Raw genomic sequence first — 11,870 nt, 5'->3', positions numbered from 1 at the left:
AATTTCTTATCGAGTGTTATTGCCCTTCTCACTTGATTGGAAAAACTTGACTAAGACCTTGAATACAACAATTATGCTGTCCAATTATTATTGTTCTGATGATGGACAGTTACTTATTCATCTTTTGATGGTATTTAGGTAGGCTATGTTTAATGCATATACACGATACAAGGAGGCATCTAATAACCATGAATAGGCAGCAGGAAATATGCATGGGAAAAAAACACGTTTTCAACCAAAGTATATAATAGTTGAATATTGGTAGCAGGGAACCGCATCTGTTACGGGGGTAGATGAAGTGCTGACTGAACCTTTGGCATACCAGTGATGCTGGTGGGTTTGTCAGTGTCAAACGTCACGAGTGCTGCGCTTTAAATGCGCCGAATCCAATTAACCACTTGACATTATCTCTTGAAATATTGTATTTTCGGTAATCGGTGTTGTGAATAGTCGTTTTAAAGGGTGTCAACGAGTGCCTTCTTTGGATTTAACAAGGTGGAGTCATTCAAGTTGATACAATGCTAGGAGGGATCTACGCAGCTACAATAGCTAGCAAATGGTAAGAGATAATGCATGCGCCTTTTTTGTTACGATACTGGGTCATTAGGACATTTTTTATGTCCATTTCCCGAATTGACCGAGTGGTTTCCAAGAATTGTTTAAGTTTTCATAACATTGGAATTGATAGAATGAAAAACCACTGATTGCCGTTTATAACTCACAATAATTAATCCTTCTTTATTATGTATGCAAAGTCATTTTGTTTTGAGGTTAAGGTTACCATTGATTAGAGATTAAGGATCGTCTCTGTTAAATTAATTGAATAGTCGCCGAGAGCTGTGAAATGTTGCATTTTGCCCCTGCTTTGCCTCTGGTGTTGTGCAATGGGAAGAGTTAGTTTCCTTTCCTAAAATTGCGGATTCATTCGTTTTTCAGGGTTGAAAGCTGATTTAATTTGGCAATATCAGTGGGCCAGAGACACAGGAACTACAACATTTGCCAGTATAGTGTATCAGGGGAAGGGACTCATTAAAAGAATCAAATGACAATAATTCAGTAATAGTTCAAGCATACTTTGAACCGTATTATTCTTTATAAGATATTAACATCGATAAACAATGGATGATGCCGGGTCATGATTGTAAAACGAACCACCTTTTCAGGAAGCACATAATTCAAGTTAAAAGAAAAACTTACTCGACATCCGAGACCTTTAGTCAGAATCTAAGTCACCTTCACTGTCATATAAGCTCTGGTCTTTGAGGGCGGAAAAAAAGATATCTCAAAAGTTCCAGGGTTTCCCAGCCATTGATGGTGCTCGAGTACATTTAGCTTGATTCTTGAAGGGAATAGGACAGTTTCCTGTCTTGCCACATTACCCTATCCCTGGGGAATACTGATGTGGTGATTACCAATGATTTATTTTTACAACAGGCCTTAATGCCTCATTGAGTTAACCACAGCTTTTATTTTTGCTATAATACCATGAAATGGGTCTTGAAATGTTAATGTTCTTGAGTATGCCACCCAAAATTAAGATGGATGGATTCCCCTAGAGCTACCACATTTTGTAGTTCCTAAAAGTATGGAATCTTTGTTTTGGAAGGATTTGGAAAATTAATTTAATTTTGACATTTTTTAACGAGTAAATTTGAGCAGTAGTATTCGAGGATTATTTACGCGTTTTTTTTTTTTTTTTTTTTTTTTTTTTTTTTTTTTTTTTTTTTTTAAGCTTTGCATTTGTATAGAGTAGATGTTTTCGCTTCATTCATTTTTAGACCTTTGTCCTTTGCCATCCCATCTTTCACCCATTCCTAGACTAGGTAGTCAGATATCTTAAAGGGGATCTAGGTCTCTGACTGTTGTCCTTGACGTAAGAAAGTACAGGTGGTTGGGTGTAGCCTACTCAGGGATATCCAACGAAGAGAGAGAGAGAGAGAGAGAGAGAGAGAGAGAGAGAGAGAGAGAGAGAGAGAGAGAGAGAGAGAGAGAGAATTGTTAAAGTGACATTGTACATTGACTTGGTTCTCGGCTTTAACAAAACGGCCGATGACATCGATAATTTTTCAGTCCTCGAATTTTAACAGGCTTGAGTTTTTCTGTGAATTTTATTGTATATTTTCGTAAATAAGGGTAACCTTTCTTGTTAACCAATTACCGAACGAATGTCTATAATCTTATCGACATATTAACATGTGGAAAAGTTAACCTAAGTCGTTAATTTTTGCTAAACATATGTAGTGGTATATACAAAGTGGGAAAGGCCATTCTTTTTCAGTGTATGGATCATAATGCCAGTCACACATGAAACTCATTGTCAGAGATATATTGAGGTAGTCTAAATTTTTCTACTATTACGATAGTGTGTGATAGTCATCAATCTAGGTTTTTTTTCCTGGTATGACGGCAGGTTATAATAATCATAAGCCTAGATTTTTCTGTTTTGTGGCAATTTGCAGTAATTGATCTAGAATGAGGGAAAGAATTGACCTCTGACATCCACCATATCAGATATTATCCTTATCTTGTTATAGAGATCTGTGCAAATTTATGTTTAATGCAGTACATTGTGAGGGTGGTATTTTGAGAAGTACCACAATTGGGCATGGTTACTTGGCCCGACTCAGGGGTCCATACAAGGCTCGTAGTCTCGTAAACAACACACGGCACTCACCGCCATAAGGCAAGATCTCATGCTAGCATCTATTATTAAAAATAAATGTACAAACATCTGTTTATACATACATACTTTTGTAATTATAGAAGTATTTATGCTACCAAACTTGACACTCATCAATGCATTTTTGTTAAGTGTTCAACTCTTCTATGGTAATCTTGTCTCTGACCCGTTCATTTGGCTATAGTCTATTCAATGAGCGATACCTGGAGTTGTGATTAATGTAAACTTAATTAACTTCTTTATTATTTTCTTCCCAAGTGTAAAATCGTTCAGAAATTTCAATGGTGTTTTACTCAATAGGTGTACAAAATGTTACATTGATGTCTTAATCACAGACTTGATGATGCACTTCCAGATTTGCTTTGTGAACACTTATACTTACATGCATATTTCTCGAGTTTACTTGATTTTAAGATTGTAGGGGTTTGCTGTCATTTTAAACATGAATACCTTAAATATAAGCGCTTTAAAGCTGCAGAGATAGCTAGGCAATATGCTAAAGTTAAATAGATGGGTCAGAGAAAAAGTTATGAAAGTTTATCACACTTGACAGATAGTGCACTGATGAGTCTCAAGTTTGGTAGCATAATTACTTTCTTTAATTTAAGAAGAATTATAAAAGTGTGTATGTATGAACAGATGTTTGTACAGTACACAGTGTAGATGTCACTTGGCTTTTCCTTTAGCTCAAAACTTTTTTATCGCGACATTTAAGAATTATATCACCGAATTATTTCATAAATTTATTTAGTGTGTTTACGTTTTAAATTTTCAACGTTGTTGGTATTAATACCACAAACTTCACATCGGAATTTGGTCTTTCTTGACCTCAGTAGTCCCCTGGGACCTGCGTGTTTTAGATCGTTTTACATGGAGTGGAGGTTTCATTTTTTTCCCCAGAAATGGTAATTATATGACTAGACTCGTAGAAAGAAAGTATTTATGCAGGCCGTATTTCTGCTTGCACACCAAAGCATTGCGTGTGCTATTTCCTTCGGAGGAATATCAAGCATAAAGTCTCTATAGGCTGGCATAACAAAGTTCTTTTTGGACACATATAATGAAAAAAATGCACCCATCAACATTTTAAATAAAAAGGTCAAGTATAAGATTTTCAAAGGTATGGTGTTAGCTATTATCTTTCTAGCGTATAGAATTTAATTTGAAAAGAAAATGTTGTATGAATGATTTTTCTAATGACAGAATAACATGTAACTTGGGTTGTTTAAAAGTATCTCAAATAGATATTGTTTTTAAATGAAAAATGCCAGTAGTCCAAATTTTTGTTACAACATTTTTCTCTACGAAATGCCTAGCCGAATACTGTTGTTATAAAACAATGTTGTCAATGAAAACTCCGAGCGCTGCAAATCTTAACACCATCCCTTTATAGTCACGGACCAATTGCAACCCAATCATTCTCCAGTCTTTTCCTCAAAATCTTGATGCAGAGTTTGGCTTGAAGATAATGATGTGTGATAGGTTTTACATTTTCCTCTACGAACGTAGAAACAGTTGTTTCCAAGAAGAACTTTTGTGAATATTAATAAAACAACACTAGGAAAAGTTTAAGGTAAAGTTTAGTGAATTTTGGAACCAGGTAGCACTATGAAAGCTAGTTTGAACTGGTCCAGGGCTTCAGTCGGGTAAGCATAAATTACCCATGCGAGATAGTAACTAAGCGCGCGAAGCTGCCAGACATCCAACCCCTTTCCAAGATGAGTTAAATTTGCAAAATTTTCTCAGTAATACATACTAATTCAAAGAGATTTTCTCGCTTTACAATTAGGTTGTTCATGTTTTTCATGGAACAGTCGGCTCCTTTTCTTTACAGTATCTAAAACAGTCCGTGTAGGTAAGCTGCGATGACTTGGTAAAATCATTTTGATGAGCGAATGTTTTTAAATAATTTTTGTATTATTTCAAGGGCCCTTTTTACGTATGATTGGGTTTGATACATAGTAAAACAGAAATACAAAACAAAAATGTCGTATTGGGTAGACGACGTACTATCTTACGCTCCGTCATCCTATCTTCTATTTTCTGTCTAACCTCTTGTATATCTATCTATCTATCTATCTATATATATGTATATATATATGTATATATATATATATATATATATATATATATATATATATATATATATATATATATATATATATGTGTGTGTGTGTGTGTGTGTGTGTGTGTGTGTATGTTATTTCTCATTGCAAATGTTGTGTTTTCCCTCAAGTTGCACCTCTGATAAAGTTAATAATTACTTGATAATCTCTAATAGAATTATAAAAAAAAAAGTATTTTTATGTAGAGAGTAAAAAGGTGAAAATACTCCGAACAAGAGAATGCCATACAACTTACGATAGAATTTACTTCTATGCAAACTGGAAATTTCCATAATAAAATAAAATTAAAATTAAGTCAGCTATCAAACCATACTTGGTGCTGAATGACTGGTTTTGAGAATAGCATTTATTTAATCCAAGGAAAGAAGAGCAGAATAAACTCAATTTTATATATATATATATATATATATATATATATATATATATATATATATATATATATATATATACATATTTATATATTATATATATAATGTGTGTGTATACTATATATGATATATATATACATATATTTACACACACACACACACACACACACACATATATATATATATATATATATATATATATATATATATATATATATATATACATACATGTATATATATATATATATATATATATATATATATATATATATATATATATATATATATCTATATATATATATATATATATATACACATACATAAATATATATGTAAATATATATATATATATATATATATATATATATATATATATATATATATATATATATATATATATATATATATATATATATGTGTGTGTGTGTGTGTGTGTGTGTGTGTGTGTGTGTGCGCGCGCGCGCGTGCGCGTGCGCGTGCGCGTGCGTCTGTGATTCCAAAGGTCGATTTACGTAATTCTTTGGAATGGTTTGATGCTTCGATTAAATTTCTGTAACTCAATATATTAAAGGGAACGTTAACGAAACATTTTAATACGTATTTCGTATATTCCTAGGACGGTGAAGCAAAGTAGGAAGAAACTATGCTTCATGTGGAGAAAGTTCTCTCTCTCTCTCTCTCTCTCTCTCTCTCTCTCTCTCTCTCTCTCTCTCTCTCTCTCTCTCTGTCACCATCATCATCAATATTAACATCAGAGCCTTTCATATCTTTTACACATTCTGTAACTCATATTTATAGAAGGTAATAAAGACTAGTTGCATTTGTGATTCATACGGGGAGTGTAATAATTATGTATTTAGATGGGTTTATTTAGAGATTTTAGTGAAAAATGTGTTTTGAGTGAATATTGCTAAATAGCCTACTTCCTCTCCATTCTCAATCTGAAATTTTTCCATTTTATGTATCTCTTTAGATCTGTGAAATCATCTGTTCACCAGCTGTTCAGTTATGCTGTGTCTGTTTACTTGAATAAATCTTCCAACTAAAAATGATAATTTTTATGTTTTCAAATTGTGAAGAATTTGTCTCCATTCTTATAATACTTATGTGGATATTGTTATAAAAAGCGTATTTTACCCGGCCTGATGATTAAATATTTGTCGAAACCATTTTTACATTTTGTTGTACTGCATATTATTATTATTATTTTTTTTTATCGTGTTGATGTTGTTTGATAGTATGCGAAAAAACGACGTTTTAGTACCGTTGAAGCAAATCTGGTAACTGCGCCCTCTTATTATACAGATTTTCCTTCACGTCCTCATTCTTCGTGAGAGAGTGGGAAAGAAAGTAAACACTACGGAAAAATCCACACAGTCTTTTGGTGGTGTTTGACGTCATATTCCTAAAGCTTACAACTTAGAGTGACACGGTCTTAGACTTGAATGTAGTGCATTTGTATTCACTCTAGTACGAGAATGATGATGATGATAATAATAATAATAATGGTAATGATAAAAAGAAAATTGTATTTATGGAAATCTCCTGACTCAGACGTTCTAGGATTCAGCGAGAAATCTTTGACTGGACGGAGTCGTAGGTTATTTATTTTTTATTAAATACGAGGATGGTACAAAGACAAAAGAAGTTCTTATAGCATTGGTTCTACTACTATAACTGTGATGTGTTTGAGACGTCGATGATTGTCTTGGATCCGTTGGAATGATTTGAGCACAAAGTCAGAAAGATGGAAAATGAAACGATAGAAGAAAAGTCTACCGAAAATTCTATCCTCGATTACCTTTTGTTAATATAGTAGTGCTACAGATAATGATAAAACCTAACGGGAATTAATTTTAAAAAAAATATACAAACTCAGATGCACTAGAGATCAACTGTAATGGCAAAATGATGAAATGAATATAATTTCCTTTTATCTTCTAGTGTTTTAGCTTCCTTTTTATCTTTCTTCAAGAGCGTGAGTGTTTCCGTTCTCCTATTGTGGTCGTCTTGCGTTTCAAATTTTTTTTGTACTATCGGTTGAACTTAAAGGTCAAAGTTTGGAGACGGATGAGCATATGTAAGTTATACGAAACCAGTACATTAGTTAAAGATATGCTGTGGCTCTTTATGACATACGCATATTGAAGATTTTATTTATTAAGGACTATATTTATAAATTGTTTTAGAACATGTGATTAATATCATTTGTTAGAATTATCAATTGAAATCATAAGTTACAGACAAACCCACAGGTATGTTTATTTCAAAGCCTTTGCACTTGTGAATAAAATAGCATAAGTTGATATGACAATCTCTTGTCGCTTTGTGAAATTGTTTTCATATTAATTTTCTTTAACGAAATACAAATTTTTTCAGAGCTGGGTTACTTTGTAGTTCATATATAGGCCCATGTTTGAAATTAGATTTTTATATGCGGGTTAATTAATTTGTTTTTCTTTTACAATCTCCGAATAATTGTCGTGATCTCCCTCATGCAGCCAATGATCAGTGAGTATTTTTAGGTCAATAGTATTTCTCCTTATAAGGAATAGGGCGAATACATCAAAATTTTGAGGGAGAAGAAGAAGAAGAAGAAGAAGAAGAAGAAGAAGAAGAAGAAGAGAGAGAGAGAGAGAGAGAGAGAGAGAGAGAGAGAGAGAGAGAGAGAGAGAGAGAGAGAGAGAGAGAGATCGCTTTGCGGAACGTTTGAGAAAAGAAGGACTTTAATATATAGAAATGCAAACAATCAGAAGAATCTATAATAAAAGCTATATATATATATATATATATATATATATATATATATATATATATATATATATATATATATATATATATATATCAACCACAATGGCTTTTAATACCGAATTCTACCTTGGGAATATATATCCACTGGAATTCATTCATGGTAATAGCCTCTGGCTGGGCAGAGATTCGAACTCGTGCCACTCAGCCGAAACCATGCTTGCGAGGATTCTACCAACTGAGCTATCAAGAGAGATATGTTTAGGATAAGTCACCGTTCATATTCCTGTCGAATTCAGGAATCTGTTCTTAGATTTGAAATAAACCGATCTCCACCATGATAGCTGAATTGTGAGTTTGCAACACGCGGTTATTTAAGAGGAATATATATATATAACACTCGAGATTTTAATCAATGTAAATAACCACAAGGACATTTAATCCCGAATTCTACCGAGGGAATATATATCCACTGAAATTCATTTATGATAATAACTTCTGGCTGGGCAGAGATTCGAACCCTGCTATTCAGCCGAAACCATGCCTGTGAGAACTCTACCAACTGAGCTATCAAGAGAGATGTAAGTTTATTGCAAGTCACCGTACATACCCCTGTCGAATTCAGAATCTGTTCTTAGACTTGACAGGATGCCTGAAAACTTTAAATCAATCAATCAATCTTAGACTTGAAATAAGCACATCACCATGATATCTGAATTGTGAGTTTGAAGCACGTGGTTATTTAAGATGAATGTATATCACTAACACTCGTGATTTTAATCAATGTAAATAACCACAATGGCATTTAATCCCAAATTCTACCTAGAAAATATAAATCCACTGAAATTCATTTATGATAATAGCTTCTGGCTGGGCAGAGTTTCAAACCCAGGCACTCAGCAGTGGATTTTCAAGTTATTTCCAAGTCCTAAACTTTATGGGTGATCGAGGAAATAGAGTTTTCATCCCCTCAAATAATACTGTATGGATAGAAGGAGTATGAAATTAAATATTTGAAAGTGAATACGTCTAGAAAACAGTAAAACTAAACACGGTTTCCTAATTGTTAAGAAAAATCTGAGAAGGAAAGAGTATTATTGTTATCATTATTAGTGAAGAATTGGGTTCTTTACTTATGACTGACCTGTGCATTATTATTATTATTATTATTATTATTATTACTAGCTAAGCTACAACCCTAGTTGGTAAAGCAAGATGCTATATCCCAAGGACACGAACAGGGAAAAATAGCCCAGGAGGAAAGGAGATAAGGAAGTAAATAAACGATAAACGAGAATTAAGAGCAAATATTGATGGTATGAAGTTCGGTTAATTGAGAGAACACACCCTCGGATTACACTACTGGTGACGATAAAGGACACTGCTTCAAGACAAGTCTATGGTAAAAATAAGTAGCAAAACTGTAGATGACTAAAAATCATCAGTTGATGTTAACCTTTATAAATCATACAGGTGATCGAAGGGATGGCGAGGAGGTGGAAAATGTTTTAGAAATTGGTCACCCTCAGTTTTTGGAAACTGACCTTATAGTCGGGTTAACTATGTCAATAAAAATACCTTCATTCAAAGTTCATGAAGATTAGCAAAACTATATATTTTTGAAAAGCTTATAACACCATGAATCCATAAATATATGTATCTATTTGCCCAGATGCCCGCATGACCGTCATTTTGAAATTATAAAATGGCTGTCGTAGAATAAGAATTTTGTGGATATCTGTTTCTTAATGATATGAGAAGTTGATTCAAAATGCTTTTCCTATGATTTAGAACCCACAGAATTCAACTATGGTATGTTTAACTGCTTATTTCTAATGTATCAATGATCTAGCAAATTTCTAACATCATTTTGGCAAATATGTCTTTAAAGTTTTTTTTTTTTTTTTTTTTTCAGCCGAACTCTTCAGAATGTTCATTAAAGATTATATAATCAAATAAATTTATAAACTTTCACTTATTGGTTTAACAAGACTCGTATTTAAAGCCTTTAGGCCAAGATATGGTTCAATCATGATTTATGAACAGATTACCAAGTATCATCATGATCATGGCTTTCCTCGTTATCAGTGTTAGTGTTTTCATTATTTGTACATTCAGTCACAAAGACAGTTCTGTGGACGACAGGTCGTTCCTTCTGCATGAACACCATTGAACTGTTGGTATTGCACTGTCATCTCATTAATTCTAATATGGTTTGTGAATCAGGAAGAACTTCTGTCGTGATTGGCAGCAACTGACCACTTGTGTCCTTATAGTAACCAAATTTTAGTGGATCAAACGGTGTTTTTTGCATGATGAAAGCTTGCCACACCTGGCTTTGTAATTGCACTCGGCTGATATGTTGTTCAAGTGCACCAATAGTAGGTGGTAACCTGTTGCTTTCAGCAAGCTGTTTGCAGGGAAGATGTCATCTGAGACCCGGTATACTTGAATGTTAATACTCATTGGACAGTACACAGTATAAACAAACTTGCCCAATACAACTTTGACCTCTTGTGAAAGATCACCTTTTGTCGGTAGCTTCAGGAATGCTCTAGGTAAGTCCACATCAACTTTCTTGTACTTCTCAAACCATTTTGATTTTTCTATACCAGAGAATGTTCCAACATTGCCTGGTCTGCTGAATGCATGTAATACAAGTAATGCTTATGCCCTTTCTTTACCCATAGCTCTCCATATTGGTTCTACATCTATGGCTCCTGATACCATTGAAAGAGACGTAATTTTTCAGAGTTTGTCATATTGTGTCACAGCCATAACTAAAACATCTTTATCAGGTGGGAAGAAGACAAGCTTTGCATCTGAACTTTGACGTGATGCTTCCACTGTCTGGTTATTCATCAGAGTGTCAGCTTCTTCGTGATTGTTGTTTTCAATGTATAGGCTTCTATTCCTCCTGTATTACTTATAGCAGATGTAATAACTAACAAAAGAGAAAGCGTTTTGTAATCGAGGATTTTTTAGTGAGGTAGACAGCAGGGTCTTATTTAGTATTTTTGTGTGACAGGAAGCGTTTCAGCATAATGTGCTTGATCTTTGTGTCATCTGCTATCTGGTATCATATAGAAGCCTTTCCTTGCTGTTGTTTCTCTGTAGTTTTTCCTTTGAGTGACCCAGGTTTGTAGGTACAGAATGCTAGAGTAATTTGACTCATTTCTTTTGTCAGTCTTGTTAGATTGTCACTAAATGACAGGGTAAGATCTTTCACTGTGCTTAGTGTCCCCATTTTATTCATCTGCTTCTGTACAAAAACTATTCTGTCAACAACAGCTATCTTTTGTTCTGCTGTTGGTGAAGCAAGAAATATAGGGTCATTATCTGGCGCACTTGTTGCAGGATTTTCTCTTTGGTCATTGGTTTTATCTGTGTTTGCTAACTTCCGAAGTTCGTGTATCAGTTTAGATTTGTCAGTGCATGGCATCATTGATCCTCTGAGTGCAGAGTGCTCTCAGTGTGGAGTAAACTGATAGTTGTCATTAGCATTCTGTTTATATATGTCTTTGTTAGATCTGGTCAAAACCAATATGCGACCATACAGATTTTTAGTCTCTTTCGTGTCCACTGCATGGTCATGAACCTTTAAAGTCTGCTTCTTGCTCTCAGATATATACATCCTGTTGTTCTGCTTTTTGACTGATCCGTTCATTAACATAATCTTCGTAAAGCTTGTGTCCATTGTTATCTACATTCAAGATATGCAGAACATACTGTTGTGGTACATACGCTTATGTGATGAAATTGTATAATTCATTACCTTAGGCAGAAAATGGATTACCATGGCTCAGTATTGCAGCTTTGGTTTTGTCAACAGCTACATGTTCTTGCTTAATAACTGCGAGCTGAATATCATGATGTCCAGCTTGTTTGTTTTCCTGAAGCTTGAATTGTCCTTTGAACTCACTTGAGAGACATGGTATCTCTGGAAGA

At 34.0% G+C, this 11,870-nt stretch overlaps 1 protein-coding gene across 1 annotated transcript in view; it reads left to right on the top strand.

The window, feature by feature from the left end:
* Positions 1-307: 307 nt before the first annotated feature.
* The window catches only part of LOC137645791 (uncharacterized), a 273,902-nt gene continuing 262,339 nt past the window's right edge, over positions 308-11,870 (top strand). Inside the window, exon 1 of the mRNA XM_068378731.1 lies at positions 308-559. Within this exon, the coding sequence (XP_068234832.1) occupies positions 557-559 (3 nt within the window). The 5' untranslated portion in view covers positions 308-556. The remainder of the gene's footprint in view (positions 560-11,870) is intronic.

The sequence above is a fragment of the Palaemon carinicauda genome, chromosome 8 (assembly GCF_036898095.1).
Source record: "Palaemon carinicauda isolate YSFRI2023 chromosome 8, ASM3689809v2, whole genome shotgun sequence".
NCBI lineage: Eukaryota > Metazoa > Arthropoda > Malacostraca > Decapoda > Palaemonidae > Palaemon > Palaemon carinicauda.
Note: the sequence above shows the minus strand (reverse complement) of the source record. Positions and strands in the feature narration are given on the sequence as shown.